General features: G+C 44.5%; 1 protein-coding gene across 1 annotated transcript in view; it reads left to right on the top strand.

Annotated features, from left to right (window-relative positions):
* Positions 1-22,115, top strand: part of SUCLG2 (succinate-CoA ligase GDP-forming subunit beta) — a 215,473-nt gene extending 193,358 nt beyond the window's left edge. The window contains exon 11 of the mRNA XM_040407232.1: positions 21,699-22,115. Within this exon, the coding sequence (XP_040263166.1) occupies positions 21,699-21,814 (116 nt within the window). The 3' untranslated portion in view covers positions 21,815-22,115. The remainder of the gene's footprint in view (positions 1-21,698) is intronic.
* The last annotated feature ends 208 nt before the right edge of the window (positions 22,116-22,323 follow it).

Genomic DNA, 22,323 nt, shown 5'->3' on the forward strand with positions numbered 1-22,323 from the left:
TGTATCGTTTTTCTAAGCAACGGGAACACTTTTACCCACAAGATTATGTCAGGAAAAGGGTCATGTATTGCACGTTGTCAAAGTTGTTTATCCAGTAACTTTTATCTTGTTTCATTTCATTTTAATTATAATTTTTTTTACATTTTTCAAGAAATTTGTCATTTTAGACTTTTTAGGCTTTTTTAGTTTGTTTTATTAATTTTTTTTTTTTTTTTTTAATCACCTGTCATTTGCACCTCAGAACCCGGCACGCAGGAGTTTGGTTCTCACAGTAATGTCAGTTCAGTTTGTCCCCCATCACAGCAAAGGAACGCGTCCTTCTTTTCAACATCCCAAAGGCGAATGTGTGTCTGGATTTCATGTTTCTCTCTTTTTGTAGTTCGATTTAAAAGAGAAAGTGAGAGCGAGAAGTGAAGCCTTTAAATGCTCCTCTAAACATTGGTATTTTTCCTCTGTAATCGCTCTGTTTTAAAAGAACATTAATTTGCTGTCGCTGAACTATCGAAATATGCCAGAAAAACCGAGCACAAAATTATTCCTGGAAGCTTTCTGCTAAAATTCTCTTAAGTGCATGTTTCTATGAGATCAAAGCGAGTCTGTGGCGTGACTTCCCAGTAATCACTACAGGTGTCTTGGTAAATAGGATGGTTTTCATGCCTCCATCATTGGGAGGCACCAACCAGAGCAAAGATACAATTTAGGCCCCTTTCAGGTGCTATTTAACACCATTACACTCTGGTGCCTCCAGCCCATTTCCACGACTGAGATACGTTTTTGCCTCTAATTTTTGCAAACATTGCTGCTCTATGGAAATCACATCCTAGTGTCGGCTCCCACCACCCAATAAAATGGGCCAATACCAGCCTGGAGCTCACACCCTTACTCCAGCAACCACTACAGAAGGTACATAGTCTGTATGCCCTTGGTCCAAGGTTGAACCTGGTTTATTGGAGGATCCTCCAGGTGATTCACATGAGCTCCGATTCTAGTGTCAACACAGATCAAGTTGGCAACATTATCCTCATTAGAGGCTGCAAGTTCCGGCTGCTTTTTTACCTCCTTGCGCTAGTCAGGTAGTCTGTAAGCAGCTTTGACCATGCTGAACTGCTCACAGCACTAGGTAGGGGCTGAGGAGCGCAGAACAAACATTTTGAACAAAGCTTTTGTGGAGCTTTTATTATCAGGAGTAGTATGAATATGAAGTTTTATTATGCCAGGTTCTGTTCCTGCAAGTGCCCAGGGCGGGGCTTCACTGTGAAGTGCTTTCTGCATTAGCCTGTTTCATAGCCCCTCCTTTCTGCTTTGAGTGACAGTTGTAGCATCCAACCAGAAGACCACCACAACTGCCACTCAATGCAGAGGGGAGGGGCTGTGAAGCAGCTTCACAGTGAAGCTCCTCCTCCTGGGCACTTGCAGGAGCACAATCTGGCAGAATAAAACTTAGGACACAAGGGGTAAGCATGGGGTGGAGGATATGGTCCTGATAAAAAAATAAAAAATCCTTTTGTTATTTTGATCTTGATATCTCATATAACATTAGTGCTAGTATAGGAGTTGTCCCAGAGATTTTAACGGGCCTTAGCTGACATATAAAGGCTATTTTTGAAGAATATATTCCCTCCTCCCCCTACTTGTCAGTCTCTACTGTAATTATTGCATTCTGTTCATGGCCAATGAAGCTCTTGATGAACAGAGCTCAGGATCCCACCCAAATACATAATAGGCTACATGTTTTGCTCTGACTTTTCCAGTCTGGTATATTTGTCGCATTGCACCTGAGATGATGCCGGTATTGGATATGGAAATAAAAAATAAAAAAAATTATAAAAATAGGTATCACTAAAATGAGCAGCGACCACATAGCTTAGGTAGTTGTTGATGTGTACACGGTCTGCATCAGGAGCTGCTAATTCGCAGTGACAAGTGCAGCGTAAGCAATGCTGACGGCAGGCAAAAGTTGAAACCGAATATTGCAAAAGTCCACACAAGTCTGATTTTTGCAGACGATGCAAAACGTATTCAGTAAATACAGGTAGTGATATTATAAATGTTGTCTCAGACCTCACCGGCTGCAGATATCTGGGCGCAAGGAGCTGATCAGCATGTGCTGAGCTGCTACGCGAGGTTTTGTGTGCATGTATAAGGATTGAGCAGGATCATTTTTTTTTATCATCATAATAATGGAGGTTGTAGATATGTATCATCATATTCTCAGAGAAAAAAATGACTGCAAAAAATTATAGAGGAAAAACAAAATACGAAATGAAATAAATATCCGTAAAGAGGATGTGCGGTGGAATATTTTTTTTTTAGATAAGGGGCAGAATGGTGTAAAAATAATTAAATTAAGCATTCCTCTCTGATCCCCCGCCATTCCGAACGCTAGGCTACATTCACACAGTCGCACTGCCGTTTTCAGATCTCTTGGAGTCTATGGGGCTATTCACATGACCATTTTTTAATCGGCCATCAAAAAATAGGACATGTCCTGTTTTTGGCCATTTTCAGTCATTGGGACTGTTTTTAACAACCACTTAGTGCACCCATCTAACGGTTGTTAAAAATGGGTAAGCTAGTAAAAAAAAAAAGGCGTTTCAGGGGTTAAGACTAAAAAATAATAATACCTCACCCACTGGGACACTCACTGCTCACAGGATGCAGAAGGACCTGACACTCCCAGTGTGGTGACGTCATCACAGGTCCTTTCAAGCTACATCCTGTAAGGAGTGGGTGTCCCCTTCATTGGATGCAGCAGGACCTGAGATAAGTCATCACTCTGACAGTGAAGGTCCTGTCCTGCGCATCCAGTGATGAGCGAGTGTCGCAGCGCAAACAAGGGGATTATTTTATTTATTTATTTTTATAATTAATGTCGCCACTAGCGATGATGGGGGGGGGGACCCAGGGGGACATTATAACTACAGGGAGCACAAAGAGGTGCATTATGTATACTGGGGGAGGGGCTTGGGTTTTTAACTTAAAAACCCAATGAAAATCATGTTAATGGCCGTTAAAAATGGATGCAAAACTGGCGTTAAAAATGGACAGAGAGACAGAAAATGGATACACAAATGGTTGAAAAATGGCATTCAAAAACGGACAGTGTGAGCGTTTTCTTTTATTCCGCTGTCATGTGAATCTAGCTCCCATTGGTCTTTATTTGCTGGTTCCGGCTTGACACACACAGGAAATGGCAGGATATGCCGGCTTTGCCAATCCCTGGCCGAGGCGGGTCACTTTTGCAGCGTGTCTTTCAGTGGCTTTGTAGCGTTTGGCCCATAGTAAACATTTCAGGAAACAGCCACATGCCCTGACATCAGCAGGGATGTACACCAAGCCCCCGTTTTTGCATCAGTGCATGGGGAGCCACTAAGATTTACCAGTGTTTTAGAAATGTCTTCCAAATTGGGAGTTTTTCACATCCAGGAAAACGTCTATAATGGAATTATCCATCCACCTAATAGAAAAAATAAAAAATAAATACAATGCTACAAAATAATAGAAGTAGTTGTAATACTCACTGTGCCGATCCTTCGCTGCTCCTGTACCAGGCCCTCCCCTGGTCTCTATTCTTCCTGCTCCATGGATGACGTATTATTATGGACATGTGACGGCTGCAGCCAATCACTGGTTGTAATGGTAAGGCGTCTACGCCCCTGAGGTCTGCTCTGTGGCCAGAGATCGTCTGGAGAAGTCTTACTGTAGGTCCATGTCAACCCCAGGAAGAATTAAAACCATTGGAAGACCTGGAAAGTGCCGAAACGGGAGCGGCGAGGATCGATAAGGCATCACTTATTTTAAGGTGCCTGGAAAATCGCCTTTAAGTGACCACCAGTATTATTTTTTTTTACAAATCTTTGTCTTCATATGTATGATATTGACATCGATAACTGGAAGTTCGATGTCCAGCACTGCCTTGTGTGATCAGTAACCCAGTCAGGATCTGTAAGGAGCCACAAGCTGTCGAGTTTCCGGTTGGGTGGGGGGAGATTTTCAGACAAACCATTCTACACAGAGACATTTTCCGGTCGTCTTTCAATTCTTTTCCATTGCCCAAGGCGGCCTTCTTCAAACAGCCGCAGCACAACAAAGGAGAAGCTGGTAACCTGCGTATTGTGTTATCTGAGCTCCGCAGCGCTCATGTATGCTGTGCATGGCGTTCTTCAGAGATTTGAGGAATCCGGCTGCATTTTATAGTGTAAGTAGTGTAGATTTTTTTTCTTCCAACCACAATGACCCTAGCAAAAATGAGTTGTGTATGCCAGCAGTGTGCAGCCTGGCACATGATACGTGTATATGTCTTAGCAATTTATACATGGTGCCAACACGGAATGCATTCATTCTCTTGCAGAGGCCATCTTGTCCTCCATAACCCAATACACACCCTCAGGCATAACAGGGCCCCCAACCTACCATGTGCCATATAGAATTCTAGTGTCCTTCAATGTAGCAGAGGAGTCTTTGGTTCCCTCAGTCACTAGGACCTGCATGTGAATGGTGTCTCTGCACCCCCTATACGTATGTCCCTCCTGCTCCAGGGGCTCAATGTCATAGGAGGCCTGGTGTCCTAACCTTGCCTCTAAAGGGGGGAATCCTATAAATGTAGACATGTAGGGTTCGCCTTTCGGTCCATTTTGGGAATTGCACTTAAAGGGGTTGTGCACTGATTTCCAAATCGCTCAGACTGGCAGGACCCGTATTGGTGATCATACATACCTGATCCCTGGCACTGGGTCCCAGCTCGTCCTCCGCTGCTTGTCTCGGGTCTCTCCATGTAAACTTCAGGCTTAACGCCGCTGCAGCCAATCCCTGCCTACAGCAGAAATCTGCTCCCCTTGCGTCACATGTCCGTGATTGACTGCGGCAGCGTCAAACAGGACCCTAGACAAGCAACGAAGACCAGGGAGTGAACGAGCGGGGATCAGTTACGTATGATCACCAACATGATTCCCGCCAGTCTGAGATGTCTGGAAATTAGTGCACAACCCCAAAGTGGACCCAAAGACTATGCTAGATGTTCTACATATGGCAATACACATGATCGGTTCCCCTCTGGAAGCATAACCACCTTATAGGCAGGGTTAGGACTTAAGTATGATCACCAATGTAGGTTCTGCCAGTCTGAGAGGTCTGGAAATTAGTGCACAGCCCCTTTACAGGGTATCTTTTACTTTTGCTGCATTTTACTGCTCCATTTTACCGGAAAAAAAATAAAAATATATAAAGTAATCTTTATTAGAAATCTCCTACCGTTTTATGTATACAGGTCCTGTGCGGACCTACCTGATTGCAGACTACAAGCAACCCTGTGCATTTTGATCCTGCAGCCATGTGTCACTTGCTTCCATCCATTCCCTCTTTCTCCACTTGGAACCGAGTGTCAGCCATATTCTTGCACACAGCCGCTTAGCGGAGATGTAGGTCTGTTCTTGATCGTTGTGCCGAAAACGCAACACTACGTCTCCCGTGATGCGCTGCTTTAAAGCACGCTCTTTGCAGACACCGACTCGGCAGGGGAGGCTTCAGTGAGAGCTTAGATCTTGCAACCTGAGGAGCTAACGGGAAAACAGCAGAATTGTGAAAGCCATTGTGAATGTGACCTGCTATAGAATAGGGATCAGTATAGTGCCCATGTTATTGCGGTAGGTTACTGTAGTATTATATTCTCACGTACGGGTGCCGCGTCGGCTCGCTGCCCCTTTAAGGAGTAGCTTGCCACTCCTGAGCGGCTCTGCTGTCGCCCCCGAATAATCTGTGTCCTCATTCAGTGAATTACAAAATGTCTTGATGAAAAAAGTTTTAATCAGTCAAATCTGCCTTGATTTAGGGGGATTTTACGAGCAAATCTTCGTTACCAACTGTATAATAATTACAGGCTGTGTGATCAGGGGACGAGGAAGGGATTACCGGCCGCTTTGAACATGGGAACTTTCTAATTGCGTATATTTACTTGACTAATCAAGAGGAGGCCCACCTGCCGGGGCGGCGGATTATTAGGTTTTGTTATGGGACACATGGAACAAAAACCAGCGATAAGACCATTATATTTATATGGTGCACCGCGGTACTATTATCCTGGCTTGGATTACATTGAGATGTATTTACTTACCTAGGTGACAGCGTAATACAGAAATCTTAAAGTGAATCTCCTCCTTTCATCATTCTGTGCTGATTCATTTCTTAACATATCTTTATAGCGGCTGGGGCACCATTTTTCTCATACAAAGCTCCAGATCTCCTGCATAGACATAGTTAAAGGGGAGATACCATGATTGATGTAAAAAAATTAAATTCAGACTAGTGTATGGATCTAGATATTTCCCCGTTCATTGCTCCAGTTCCCTTGCTAGATTTTCTACAGCCTGGCAGCTCAGAGGGTGTGTCCTTTCTGCTGCAGCTCTCTCCTTATCGCAGCTCAGGGGGCGCTCTTTCTGCTATAGGTCTCTCCCTATGACAGCTCAAGGGGCGTCCTTTCGGCTGCATCTCTCTCCCTATCACAGCTCAGAAGGCGTGAGCTTTCTTCTGCAGCTCTCTCACTAGCACAGCCCAAAGGGTATGTCCTTTCTGCTGCATCTCTCACCCGCAAAGCTCAGGGGGCATGTCCTTTCTGCTGCAGCTCTCTCTCTCTTTAAGGGTATTGCTACACTGTGAGTTTTTGTAGGGCAACTGATTTGATTTAAACTATTAACAGCTGCAGGCCAAATGAATGCATTAAGTTGAAAGCAATCTTGTGACCTGCAGCTGTCACTCAATAGTTAAAATCAATTAGTCACGTTACAAAACGTCACAGTGTAGCTGTACCCTAGCTTTTAGCTTGTCACAGCAGACATAGTTGGTGGCAGTGGAAGGATGGAACTGAGCATGTGCAACCACCTCAGTAGGGGGCAACCATTTCAATTAAATAAAGAATATCTCATAACTGGATATTTTTGTAACAGAAATTAAAATGTAAAAAGTCACTAGCTTTTCATGCTGAATTATATTAAAATAACATTTAATGGTTTAATCTCCCTACCAGGGAACTTGTGGTTGTATTATGTAGCTGAATGTATAAATGTTGTGCAGAGAGCTCCCTCTAGTGGTGACTACAGGCAGGCAGAATTCTAGCACTTAGCCCTATGCCTATGTATGGGATTTGGGACGCTTTATCAAAATCTCTCTCTCATCAGTATGAAGATTTTTATTAAGACGGTAAAAGTATCATTGAATGCATTTCCTAATAGCATCCAGGTGGTCATTCTCTCTGAAATGTACCAGTAAGAAAGAACCTGATTGGTCCCCGTTTGGCTGTACAGCAATTCATAGTGAGTTGATGTTGGGTGTTGTAGTGCAGCTTATAGCACATGTATCTTGGCAGCAAACTTTAAGGATATTTTCTCCTTGATGCAAAACGTTGAGCAGATGGGATCAGCTTTATTGGGACAGGGATATAGGTTACAGGTCTGTGAGGCTGTGATGTGAGAGAGCAATAAAGACTACCGATCCAAGCAAATGAAAGTGTCACTCTCCGGAGATGAGCAGCGCAGGAGGACTATCCAGTGTGTTATATAGCACAGGACATTTACTCTCCGGAGATGAGCAGCACAGGAGGACTATCCAGTGTGTAATAGCACAGGACTGTTACTCTCCGGAGATGAGCAGCGCAGGAGGACTATCCAGTGTGTTATAGCAGAGGACTGTTACTCTCCAGGGATGACCAGCGCAGGAGGACTATCCAGTGTGTTATAGCACAGGACTGTTACTCTCCGGGGATGAGCAGCGCAGGAGGACTATCCAGTGTGTTAAAACGCAGGAAAGTTACTCTCTAGGGACGAGCAGCGCAGGAGGACTATCCAGTTTGTTATAGCACAGGACTGTTACTCTCCGGGGATGAGCAGCGCAGGAGGACTATCAAGTGTGTTATAGCACAGGACTGTCTCTCTCCTGAGATGAGCAGCGCAGGAGGACTTTCCAGTGTGTTATATAGCACAGGACTGTTACTCTCCAGGGATGAGCAGAGCAGGAGGACTATTCAGTGTGTTATAGCACAGGACTGTTACTCTCCAGGTATGAGCAGAGCAGGAGGACTATCCAGTGTGTTATAGCACAGGACTGTTACTCTCCGGAGATGAGCAGCACAGGAGGACTATCCAGTGTGTTAAAACGCAGGAAAGTTACTCTCTAGGGATGAGCAGCGCAGGAGGACTATCCAGTTTGTTATAGCACAGGACTGTTACTCTCCAGGGATGAGCAGCGCAGGAGGACTATCCAGTGTGTTATAGCACAGGACTGTTACTCTCCAGGGATGAGCAGAGCAGGAGGACTATCCAGTGTGTTATAGCACAGGACTGTTACTCTCTGGAGATGAGCAGCGCAGGAGGACTATCCAGTTTGTTATAGCACAGGACTGTTACTCTCCAGGGATGAGCAGAGCAGGAGGACTATTCAGTGTGTTATAGCACAGGACTGTTACTCTCCAGGTATGAGCAGAGCAGGAGGACTATCCAGTGTGTTATAGCACAGGACTGTTACTCTCCGGGGATGAGCAGCGCAGGAGGACTATCAAGTGTGTTATAGCACAGGACTGTCTCTCTCCTGAGATGAGCAGCGCAGGAGGACTTTCCAGTGTGTTATATAGAACAGGACTGTTACTCTCCAGGGATGAGCAGAGCAGGAGGACTATTCAGTGTGTTATAGCACAGGACTGTTACTCTCCAGGTATGAGCATAGCAGGAGGACTATCCAGTGTGTTATAGCACAGGACTGTTACTCTCCGGAGATGAGCAGCACAGGAGGACTATCCAGTGTGTTAAAACGCAGGAAAGTTACTCTCTAGGGACGAGCAGCGCAGGAGGACTATCCAGTTTGTTATAGCACAGGACTGTTACTCTCCAGGGATGAGCAGCGCAGGAGGACTATCCAGTGTGTTATAGCACAGGACTGTTACTCTCCAGGGATGAGCAGAGCAGGAGGACTATTCAGTGTGTTATAGCACAGGACTGTTACTCTCCGGGGATGAGCAGCGCAGGAGGACTATCCAGTTTGTTATAGCACAGGACTGTTACTCTCCAGGGATGAGCAGAGCAGGAGGACTATCCAGTGTGTTATAGCACAGGACTGTTACTCTCCGGGGATGAGCAGAGCAGGAGGACTTTCCAGTGTGTTATATAGCACAGGACTGTTACTCTCTGGGGATGAGCAGCGCAGGAGGACTATCCAGTGTGTTATAGCACAGGGCTGTTACTCTCTGGGGATGAGCAGCGCAGGAGGACTATCCAGTGTGTTATAGCACAGGACTGTTACTCTCCGGGGATGAGCAGCGCAGGAGGACTATCCAGTGTGTTATAGCACAGGACTGTTACTCTCCGGGGATGAGCAGAGCAGGAGGACTATCCAGTGTGTTATAGCACAGGACTGTTACTCTCCGGGGATGAGCAGAGCAGGAGGACTATCCAGTGTGTTATATAGCACAGGACTGTTACTCTCCAGGTATGAGCAGAGCAGGAGGACTATCCAGTGTGTTATAGCACAGGACTGTTACTCTCCGGGGATGAGCAGCGCAGGAGGACTATCCAGTGTGTTATAGCACAGGACTGTTACTCTCCGGGGATGAGCAGAGCAGGAGGACTATCCAGTGTGTTATAGCACAGGACTGTTACTCTCCGGGGATGAGCAGAGCAGGAGGACTATCCAGTGTGTTATAGCACAGGACTGTTACTCTCCGGGGATGAGCAGCGCAGGAGGACTATCCAGTGTGTTATAGCACAGGACTGTTACTCTCTGGGGATGAGCAGCGCAGGACTTTATATGGTACTCAAGGATAAAGATCTCCATGATACTGATGTAATTAGTGATAGACAACTAATCTCACATAGAGCTATTCTTATATAGCATTCCTGAATTAACCCTTTCCCGGTCCTTCATGTACTGTTACTTGCATTGGCACCATCAGTGTGCCCAAGCTACCAATACACAGCCACACTGCTGCCACAACTGTGGGGATCAGCGAAAACTGAGATCTTGATTGGCGCATTGTCCAAAGAAGAGGCCTGATAGTATTGGTGAGAGCCTAGCGCATGTCAAAGGTACCTGGGACTATCCATTGTGGATTCCTAATGTAATAAATGGGGGGTCTTGTACTGTTTCTCCTTGAGGAGAGCGGCATAGTGGGGTTCAGAATCTTATAGGCTACAAAATGCTCCCTGGGAAAAAGGATATGAAGATTGACTGTCTTCTGGGAGGAAGAAAGCTGGCTGTGTAGTGCCACCTGGTGGGAGTAGCTAGCCCTACAATTCAAGGGCCGCTTTCTTTCTCCTGGAAGAGGGACAGACTGCTCTGGAGAACGTTTGTTAACACGCAGAAGGGGGAGAGGACATGGTTATTATTGACTACAGTTATATGAATGAATAGTGAAAGCTATAGATCTCAATGATGCTTTCCGCCTGCGCCGCAGACATCGCCCTTCCATTATATGGGCTGTTGCTATGGCAGACATAGAAATCCTTTACTTGTCTATATACAGCATTGTCCTCATTACTATGGCAGACATTTAAAGGGACAGTACACTCAAGCCTGTTTGTTGTCAAGTTGAATCCCATCTATTGTTCCTTGTTATCAGTCACCCCGAGACGAGTAATGCCTGACGGTAGTGTAATTCAGAGGAAATGACTGAAACACCAATTGTATCTCGCACCTCTCCATTGCTGAGAACCCCCAAGAACATCTCCAGGCATTAGAAGGCTTTCTATAAGCTGTGGACTTTGAGATCTTTTTCAAATTTTCCTCAGTTTTCTTGTTTTTGTGTGCAGTGAGAATAAACAGATGCATGCTGGAAGGGATAGGTCTTGGCTGCAAGAGTTAATGGGTGATTTTCGCGGCTTTCATCTAACATCTATAACCCGCGCCGTGAACTTTGTACAGCTCTCTGACACCACCCAGTGGCCAAAGGTTAGTTCTTAAAAAAAAGAAAAAGAATCTGGGTTTTTGGTTTTCGGTTTTCATTTTTTTTATAATTTCCATAGCACCGACATACAGTGAATGCTGTATAAAGAATATAGTCTGTGTGTCCATTAATAAGATTACCGGTGAGCCTGGTTGTATGGTCTGGAGGACACAGGCTTCTTGGTAGAAAGTTCAGTCCTATAGCGAGAAATGATGAGATAATGTACCGGATTACTTCGGATTGGGTCGTATAGTAAGGATATAATGGAGATTGTAATGATCGGTTCCAAAACAGGGACATTTCAGGAGACAAGGTGATTAGCATCAGAAGTAGGAAGTGGGCCCTATTCTAATTTTGTTATGGGGCCCCATGATTCCTTGTTAGGTCGGAAAACGCACGTAGTTTAGAGCTGTGTAGCAACATACCGGTCAGAGTAGCCATTCTAACTCCTGTCCACGGCAGGAAGTGCCTACAATGGTCATGTGAGAACTGGACCATGGAACGATGGAAGAAGGTGGCCTGGTCTGACGAATCATATTTACTGCCCATCATTCAAACGGCTGAGGTCATGTGTGTTGATTACCTGGGAAGAAATGGCACCAGGATGCAGTACGAGAAGAAGAAAAGCCGGTGGAGATGTCATGATTTTCTGGACAGTGTCCTGCTAAGAAACCATTGTATTGATATGGGTGTGACCTGTACCAGCTATGTAAACAATGTGCAGACAAGTACCCTTCTTTAGGGCAGCCATGTCCCCCTAATGGCGGTGGCCTCTTTCAGCAGGATAATGTCTCGGCCACAGAGCAGAAATTGTTCAGATGACGATTTGAAGGTGATGACTTGGCCTCCAAAATCTTCAGATCTCACTCAGATTGATCATCTGGGTAATGTGCTGGAAAAACAAGTCCAAACCATGGAGGCCACACCTCACAGGCTACAGGATCTGCTGCTAACGTCTTGGTGCCACATACTACTGAACACTTCAGAGATCTTGTGCAGTCCATGTCTTGATGGGTCAGAGACATTTTGATGGCATGAGAAGGATTAGACCGGTGACTTTAAAAGGGTTGTTTCACCTGGAACATTGGTCAGACCCTTTCTATCACTAGAAAGGAGCTCCAAAAGTTCTGGAGTGTGCACCATGCATGCATGACCACTCTCCATTCATTTCTGTGGGACTGCCAAAAATAGCTGAGCGGCGCACTATGCTTTTTTAGGAAGCCCCATAAAAATTACTGGAGCGTGCACCACGGAAGCATGGCCACCACTCCATTCACTTCTATGCAACTGCTCCCATAGAAGTGCGCTCCCGAAGAAGTGAATGGTGAGTGGCCCTGCATGCGCGGTGTACTCTTATTCTCTTTGGGATTCGGTCTTTAGGATCTGCACCTATCTGACATTGGTGGCCTATCCTATCGATATACCGTCACTTTAATGTCAAAGCAGATCGGGGTAGCTGGATAGACCACATTCTGCAGGAAATATGGTATGAAATGACTATACAAAATGGAGCAAAGAGCGGTCAGGCCTCTAGTCTTTGCCTCCTCCACGTGATGCTCTTCTTCAGTACGTAACACTTAGAACAAGCTATTCATTTAATTTAGCGCTTTCTGCTTCGTTGTAATGAGATGTTATCTCAGTATCTTAGAAGATCCACAGATAACACTTGAGCGGATTGCACCCCATACACAGCTGCTCTCCCATTACAATCTCCCTAGAATGACATTTTGACTTTCTCAGGCTCCATTATAACAGAACATCCTTCTGCTCCCACCTCGAGCAGCGAGAAGCGGAATCAAAGTTATAAAATATTAAATTGGCATTAATTGCAGACTCCATACAGGATAACAGCAGACGAGGGAGTGCGGGAAAGAGCAGCCGCTACATTCTTCTTCCTTACAGACTCTTCTGCCTTTTAACAAATGCTATGAAGGGGAATAGGACTGCAGACGAGTATGATGAATGGCCCACCCGAGCCCGGGGTTCTTTTTGGATGGGGGGGCATAGGTTGACTTAAGCAATGTGTGGGAAAGACATAACGTATTCAGTGATCTGCACAAGTTTTTATCAGTCAGGATGGGGGTTCTATAAACCGACAGTTCAGTCCTTTAGCTTTCCAGATTAGTATGTGGGAACATGATAGATAGTGCAAAGACTGGAAAACCAAGGCAGCGAGCCTTACTAGGAAGTAGTGGAATTAGACACGGCACACAGAGTAGTTAAGTAAGTGTCTGTGTTCACCATGTTGGTCACTTTAAAGGATGCATATGTTGGTTGTGTTTATGAAAACAATTTAGAGCGTAACGGGCAGTGGTGTGAACTCACTGCGCCAACTAACTGGTTTGGGTATTTGTGTCAGGACTTAAACCCAGGGACTTCCAACTGAGCTATTCGGCTTTCTGGACAGCTCCTTATGCCTAGTTTCTGTGCCTTTAGTTTCGGTTCCCGCCTCCCTGGTTTACTCCACCCTGTTCCATGATTGAACATCCTATTTAAGCCCAGCCTTGCACTTCCTGCCTTGCGAGATTATTGTGCTCCTAGCCTGTAATCAAGCTAGTCTCTCCTGATTGCTGCTTGCTGACATCCTGTGCATCGACCACTGGCTTCCTTCTGACTACGGTATTTGCCTTCTCCTGCTTGCTGACGTTATCCTGTGCATCGACCACTGCCTTCCTTCTGACTACGTTACCCCAGGTAGTTGCTATAAAGACTCAGAACCAGACCTGGACGGTTACAGAATAATCTCGCCCAAAAATGGGGTCTGTTGTGACCACCTTGAGGCAACAAGTGGCTGAGTTTCAAGAATTTGGTTCTACTTACCAAGAAAAATGTTCTAAGTTACAAACCCTTTTGCTGGATCAACAACAAGAAATAATTGAACTGCAAAAACAACTTCTGGATATGCGCAACTCAGGTTCAGATTTAAATACCCGTATGCCTCTGTCATCAAAGTTCAATGGGGATCATGATCAGTACCGAGGATTCCTTAATCAAATTGCGGTAAATACTTTCAAATGCAACCTGCTCCTTTTACTAGTGATAGGAAAAAGGTGCTATTTATCATCAATCTTCTGACAGATGAAGCTCTTGCATGGGCCTCCCCTTATGTGGAAAAGAACTGTGCCCTCCGCAATGAATTAGATACTTTATCACTGCTATGGATCAAGTTTTTGATGACCCTAATCATTGTGCCACAGCTGAGACCAAATTTCATAATCTTTGACAAGGACATCGCTCAGTTGCTGAATACACAGCGGAATTTCGGCGTTGGGTAGCTGACACCACATGGAATCTAGCAGCCCAAAGGAGTCCATTTCGACGAGGATTATCAAAGCTAGTAAAGGATGAGCTTGCCAGAGTTGAGGCTCCTGATAAATTTGGAGGATTTTATTCAACTGTGCATCCGAATTGATCAGAGACTTACTGAATGTGAAAAAGAGAGACTGTGGATATTTGGAAACAAACCCGCCTACTCCTTCAGTCATTCAGCATTAAACACACAGCAAAAGACTGAATCCTTACCAGAACCTATGCAGATTGATGTCCTCCGAAAACCTCTTGGTGAGGAGGAGAAAAAGAGGCGCCGTACAGAAAATCTGTGCCTCTATTGTGGGGGCTCAGGACATTTATGCCATTAACTGTCCCAACAGGTTTCAAAGGTCTATAGCTTGCACTAGTGCTAAGGCAGATGGCAATCTTAAACTTTCTGAACTGCCGGATTCAGTTATGCAGACCACCTCATCTGTAACCCAAGACAAAAACAAAATGTATTCATCTTCTCATTTTGTCATTCCGATACAGGTCATAATTGGGAACCATAAAATGCAATGCTTTGCCATGTTAGATTCTGGCGAAGGGGGGAATTTCATGGACTTGCAATTTGCGATTAATAATAACATTGCGCGTAGAACAAAATCCGTGCCAATTGATATGGAAACTGTTGATGGATCCCCTTTATCATCTGGACCTGTAACTCACGAGACAATTGAACTTGGAATCTGTATTGAACCTGATCATCATGAAACTATTAGTTTTCATTTGATTTCTTCTCCCAAGTTTCCGGTTATTTTAGAATTTCCGTGGTTTGCTATCCATAATCCTTCTATCAACTGGGAATCAAGGACTGTTACATTTCCTTCTGAATACTGCAAGGACAATTGTCATATAACTTTATCCATCCAAAAACAAATAAAAGTTTCCGAAATTCTTTATCAGAGTTATGATAAATTGCCACCTCAATATCAGCAGTTTGGTGATGTCTGCAGCAAGAAAAAAAGCTGATCAACTACCTCCTCATCGTCCCTACGATTGTCCCATCGAGTTGCTTCCTGGAGCTACTATTCCTTTTGGCAGAATTTACAATCTCTCTGAACAAGAATTAAAAGTGCTCAGAGAATACTTGCTTAGATGAAAATTTAAAGAGAGGCTTCATTCGACCTTCTTCATCCCCAGCTGGGGCACCTTTGTTCTTTGTAGAAAATAAAGACTCAACCTTGAGACCATGCAATGACTACAGAGAACTAAACAAGATAACTATTAAAAATCGTTATGCTCTTCCCCTAATTCCTGAGTTCCTGGAAAGACTCCGGTCTGCTAATATTTTTACCAAACTTGATTTAAGAGGGGTTTATAATCTTATACGCATTCGTCCAGGGGATGAGTGGAAGACCGCCTTTAGAACTAGATACAGACATTTTGAATATCTGGTTATGCCATCCGGCCTCGCTAATGCTCTTGCAACATTTTAACATTTTGTTAATTATGTATTTCGAGACTTTTAGACCAATTCGTTGTTGTGTACCTTGATGACATTCTTATATTATACAACTTGGAGGAACATCGCAGACATGTTCAGTTATTCTTCGAACATCTACTGGAAAATAATCTTTATATCAAACTGGAAAAATGTGAATTTGAACAAACAAAAATCCAATTTCTTGGATATATCATCTACCCAGATAGTCTGAGTATGGATCCTAGTAAAATCAAAGCTGTAATAGATTGGCCCACTCCAAGAAATCTTAAAGATGTTCAGCGATTTTATAGGGTTTGCAAATTGTACAGCCTTAGGAGTTAATTTGTCTTCTGCTTTTCATCCTCAGTCCAATGGCCAGACGGAAAGAAAAAACTAAACTCTGGAACTATACCTCCGCTGTTTTATTTCCTACCTTCAAGATGATTGGGTGGACTATTTACCAACAGCAGAATTTGCATACAACAACTCTAAACATAGTGCTACATCTCAAAGTCTATTTTTGCGAACTTTGGCTTACATCCAGTATTTATTCCTAACCTTCCTCTTAGTACACCTATTCCTGCTGTTACTTACAGACTAACAAAATTGCAAGAAACCCAGAAGAAACTAATAGAGATGCTACAAGAAGCCCAAGAAGACTATAAGAAAGCAGCTTATAAACATCGCAAAGTTCCTCCCACCTTTAAAGTTGGTGATAAGGTTTGGCTATCTACTAGAAATCTGAAAACACATGTTCCATCTCCAAAATTGGGTCAAAAATTCATAGGACCTTTCCAGATATCTGAACAAGTTAATCAAGTTGCCGTCTGTCTCAAACTTCCTAACAAATTGAAAATATATCCTGTGTTCCACGTATTTGCTCAAGCCATTTAACGAAAAACCCATTTCCAGGTAGAAATCAGCCGCCTCCTGCACCAGTAAAATTTCAAGGGGAGGAAGAATACATTGTTGAAAAAATGTTGGACTCTAGAATTTTCAGAGGCCAAGTGCAATATCTGGTGCAATGGAAGAGTTATGGACCAGATAAGAATTCATGGGAACCAGAAAACAATGTTCACGCCCCTAGGCTTACAAAAGCATTTCCTGACAGACATCCAGAGAAACCAGCTCCTAAGATGTCCAGAGGCCATCCTGAAAGGAAGGGACTACTGTCAGGACTTGAACCCAGGGACTTCTGTGTCCCAGGCAGCAGCTCTTCCAACTGAGCTTTTCTGCTTTCTGGACAGCTCCTGTGCTGAACTTATGCCTAGTTTCTGTGCCTAGTTTTGGTTCCCGCCTCCCTGGTTTGTTCCACCCTGTTCCATAATTGAACATCCTATTTAAACCCAGCCTTGCACTTCCTGCCTTGCGAGATTATTGTGCTCCTAGCCTGTAATCAAGCTAGTCTCTCCTGCTTGCTGATATTATCCTGTGCATCAACCACTGGCTTCCTTCTGACTACGGTATTTGCTTTCTCCTGCTTGCTGACGTTATCCTGTGCATCGACCACTGGCTTCCTTCTGACTACGGTATTTGCCTTCTCCTGCTTGCTGACATTATCCTGTGCATCGACCACTGGCTTCCTTCTGACTACGGTATTTGCTTTCTCTTGCTTGCTGACGTTATCCTGTGCATCGACCACTGGCTTCCTTCTGACTACGGTATTTGCTTTCTCCTGCTTGCTGACGTTATCCTGTGCATCGACCACTGGCTTCCTTCTGACTACGTTACCCCAGGTAGTTTCTATAAAGACTCCGAACCAGACCCAGACCGTTACAAATGGTCTTGAACTTGCGGTCCCCTGGTATTCACCCTTTAACCCGTATACAGGGATCTGGACTTCACTGCAGGAAACAAACCAGGCTGCTACTTCCTGGAATAGTCGGTGTAGTTATCAGCTGACCCACAGGGGTCAGAGACACCACTGCAAAGCACCAGAGGAGCAGACAATACTTGTAGTCAGGAGACAGGGTGGGATCAGTGCAGGCAAAGTTTATCTATATCAGTAAAACAAATCCAAGGTCAGGGCAGGCAGCGGAGGATCAAAGTCGGTATACGGGCAGAGTTTGTACACGGGTAGACAGACCGAAAAAACACACTTTCACTAGGAGTAGCAAACACTAGAATACCTAAAGCTCAAGTAAAGAGGTGGAACCAACAGCCCAGTATAAATAGGAGACATGATCAGCACCTTAGTCAGCAGCTGGAGAGAGAGCAAAATGGAAAGACTAACTTTAGCATTGCCACAAACAAGGTAATTGAGCATTAGCCCCAATACACACACGCAGGATGGAGCGACGCTCATGCCCTCCCAGGGTAGTGGAGCAGCAGCAGACATGGATCGCCAGTGTATCATAGAGTGGTTAGGTTGAGATGGATGGTTGCCATCCATGTGTAGAGTAGAACATTAGGATTATGATATGTGAACTCTGCCCCTGCTTACTGCCATGTCAATGAAGGAAAGCGACAAGCTGACCAGAACCTATGGCTGCCATGAGTAGAGCTTAATTTTGTGTAGAATTCCTCCTTTACAATTGGTCTTCTAGCACAGCTTCAAAATTTTGACAATATGTCATGAACGTCCTCCATAGAGCTGGCTTGGTTTAGCCTTCTACTCACATAAGGTTTCCTTGTGATATGAAATGATAGGCACCAAGCAGATAGACCCGTCGATAGAGTATTCCCTGTTTAGTTTGGTAAAAAAAAAAAACAATATATCATTGTTGACAGCACAATATGGAAGGTTGGGGTCACAAGCTGGAGCTAGCAGGGCAGATACTGAGAGATATAAAAATGATAGAAATTCTAGATTTTCAACCAAAACATAAAATTCCATTTATCAATGATGCTGGACCAATGGGTGATGGACTTTTCGATTGTTTCTATTTGATATTCTTATGAATCTATTAAACAGGTATTCCAATCAGTAATGGCATATCTGCCACTTTATGACCTTTGTCACCTGATTTGGCACTCAGTTTGGACCGAGTACCTGCTGGTTTATTGGGATACTTCTGTATACCACATTTCCACAAGCTGTGAGGAGTCCGTCACCCCATGCTCCAGTCTTCTCACCGATCTCATGAAATATCTCTTGGGTCAATTACAACACAGAACACCCGGATGACGTTGTGTAACCACTGTGAGAGTGAGCGGATTACACTATAATCATAGCGGATACTGGAAATTGTCAGGCCCGGGCCAACGCTTCATATTGAAGGGCAGGTAGATGACTCTCCGGCTCCAGGCAACGCTGCCGCCAGTTCTATTACAAAAGCTGTTTTGAGTTTTGCTCAGGGATATTGAGTACTACCTAGGAATGTTAATGTACTGCGGGCTGCGTTCGGATGTTTCCCCCCTTCCCTCGCTCACCTCTTCTGTTGGTGCTGTCTGCTCATATCCCCTTTCATTAATGATGTTTCACAATCCAGTTAAGGTGGTTGTTGTGTTTTTGGGGTTTTTCCACTGTAAGAACCTTGTACAGCAGCAGGGTCTCGCTGTTCTCTTTCACTGCTTTTGGCTTTGTGGCTTTTGGAACCAAAGACGCGACGCTGTTAGTTGATGTTTTGTTGTTTTCTGAGAAATCAATGAGGGGAAAAGTTTCAGAGATAACAAAAGTTTTTAAGAAATGTTTAGTTTTTCACAAGAGCAGATGAAAACCTTGACAACAGGGAACAAGGAGGCCGAGTGGTTGATGGAGGAAAAATTCACGAAAAGACCCCTGACAATAAATTATCACAAAAGGAGCTTCCTGCTAGGACTTCCAACCATCAATGTAATCTGTGGTGAAACCTGTCTCTAAAGACCCCCATATTCATTCGGGAATTCTCAGCCAAACCTGCTGTAACAGTCTAATGTGGGGGGAGCTCCTGACTCTCCCCAATGGGAGAAAAGTGAATATTTTTGCTTGATCTTTTTGTTCTTCCAAAAGATAAACCCCCACCAGAAATGTCTGTCAGCAGCTTTCTCCGCTCCCCTCATTGAACACACATACATGTCCGGCCAAACCAAACGTGTGTGTATGAGGGGAGTCTGGAGAGACAGCTGTCGGCCAAACGATCATTTATTGAATGTGTATGGCCACCTTATAGGGCATCTGTCAGCAGATTTGTCCCTATGACACTGTCTGACCTGTTACATGTGCACTTGGCAGCTGAAGACATCTGTGTTGGCCCCATGTTCATATGTGTCCGCATTACTGAGAAAAATTATGTTTTTATATATGCAAATGAGCCTCTAGAAGCAACGGGGGCGTTGTCATTACACCTAGAGGATCTGTTTTCGCTGCACTTTGACAGGACCAGGCATGAGGATGATTACACTGCCTGGCCCTGTCCATCAAAGTACAGTGGGTGTGGCAGTTGCAGAGAGAGCAGAGCCTCTAGGTGTAATGGTAACGCCCCCGTTGCTCCTGGAGGCTCATTTGCATATATTAAAACATCATTTTTCTCAGCAATGCGGGCACATAGGAACATAGGACCGACACAGATGCCTTCAGCTGCCAAGCGCACATGTAACAGGTCAGCCAGTGTCATAGGGCATCTATCAGCAGATTTGTCCCTAAGTGTTAATTTCACCAGTGGAGGCACTGCAGGGAAACTGAAGCATTACACAGTACCCATTCAAATCAATGGGTTACAGGACAGGTCATCCAGAGCAAAGGACTGCCCTTCGCTCTGCTAAACGAGGAACCTGAACACTGGGCCTTCTTCTATTAACTAAGAATTCTGTAATAGGGTACTTGGACAGCGCCTTTAATGCCTCATTCACTCGTCAGTGTTCGGTCAGTGATTTCCATCAGTGATTTTGAGCCCAAACCAGGTGCGGCTCTAAACACAGATCTAAACGCAGATCTTTCCCTTATACCTGATCTCTGTCAGGGCTCCACTTCTGGTTTTGGCTCAAAATCACTGATGGAAATCACTGACCGAACACTGGCTGCATGAATGAGGCATAAGTCCTTTAATAATCCGTAATTTTGGGTAACGTGGGATAAATCCTCCTGATTTTTTTTATTTTTTATTTTTTTATTTTTAATTTTTTTTAACTGGCCCCTTCCTCCTCTCTAGAAGGAAAATGTTCCTTTTCATGATGCCCTATAATGTGTTTTTTTAAAGCACATTTGGAATTCTTTAAATGATGGAATGAGACTTCAACCATAAAGCAATGATAGTCTGATGCTTGGGAATTGTCATGGTCGGATTCCAAAATTTTGCCACAGATTGCATTGCCAAGGGTGAAATCGGCAACAAAAAATCAGATAAAATAAGCAAAGTTTACATGAGATTTGTCTGATCTCGTTCACTTGCTGGTGCTGTGATACCAGACACAATCTGCTATAACCATCCTCTGAGCAGTGGCCATGATGCCCGGTATGTGCCGGGTACGGGTGGCGTCACAGCAGGGCAGCACCGACTTGCGCCTGTTCACACTCTCTGCAGATATCTCAGGATTTTCTCACTTTTGTCCAATATAATTAACTTTTTTCTATTCTGACACGGTGCGTGTGAGCTGTCACTGGGTAAATTAGCAGTTCAGCGTTAGACGCTCTCTCAGAAGTAATCGTGAACTTCCTTTATTATTTTATTTAGATTTTTATGCCGAGCCTTCTGCTTAAAGGGATCGCCCAGCTTAAAAAAAAAAAAAACTGGCTGCTGTCTTCGGGAAAAGACGCCACCCCTGGCCGCAGGTTGTGTGCGGTATTGCAACTCTGTCCCATATACTTTGATGGAGCTGAGCTGCCCTTCCAGACACAACCTATGGACGGGTGTTCTCAATAAAGAGAGGGGGAATAAGCTGCTGCAGACACCCCTGGCCCCGAGAACAAAAGGACCAGGCATGTTAAAATCCAACATGCCCAATCCTACTTTTAACCTACTTCTGCCATGGGAGGTTGTCGGAGCACCCCCTTACACAGAGAGTCAAATTCAGCAAATCTGTCTGATATAAATCTGTCTGATATAAATCTGTCTGACCTTCAGTCTGTAGCATTTATATACGAATTAAGAGGAGAATAATTCTAAATTTCTTTTTGCTTTCAAGGAACGAATGTGAATGAGGCCAAAAGAATCCTGAAAGAGAGCGGGCTGCCCATCACCTCCGCCAGTGACCTGGATGATGCCGCCAGAAAGGCCGTCACTAGCATCGGCAAGAAGTAAAGCCTGTGCGCCAACACGCAGAAACCTCCAACGATGAATGTATCAGAAGCAGGGAAACCCCGTCAGGGAATCCCATCAGTCCAGATGACCTGTAATTAGATTAATGTGTCGAAATCTGCAGAAATCCTAATCAGTCACTGATTGTGTACCACTATTGTGTAGCGTGGAGCCGGCGGTGATACGTGGACTGTGGATTTTATACGGATCACAACTGTTATACATCCGTGTACTGTACTAGAGCTTTATTTTTCTTACAGAACATGAATCAATAAAGATTTCTAGGTCTGACTGTGACAGATTACAAAGTGGTGGCGGCACCTTATTTCTGTGTGGACAGATTGTAATATGGAAATAATCCTAATTGTGGCTTGAAAGCTACCCCTTACCAGCTGGTCCCCGCTACCCCTTACCAGCTGGGCCCCTCTCTACCCCAACCAGCTGGGTCCCGATACCCCCGACAACCTCGGCCCCTCTAACCATAGCCAGCTCGGCCCGGCTACTGCCGAGCA

The sequence above is a fragment of the Bufo bufo genome, chromosome 9, assembly GCF_905171765.1.
Source record: "Bufo bufo chromosome 9, aBufBuf1.1, whole genome shotgun sequence".
NCBI lineage: Eukaryota > Metazoa > Chordata > Amphibia > Anura > Bufonidae > Bufo > Bufo bufo.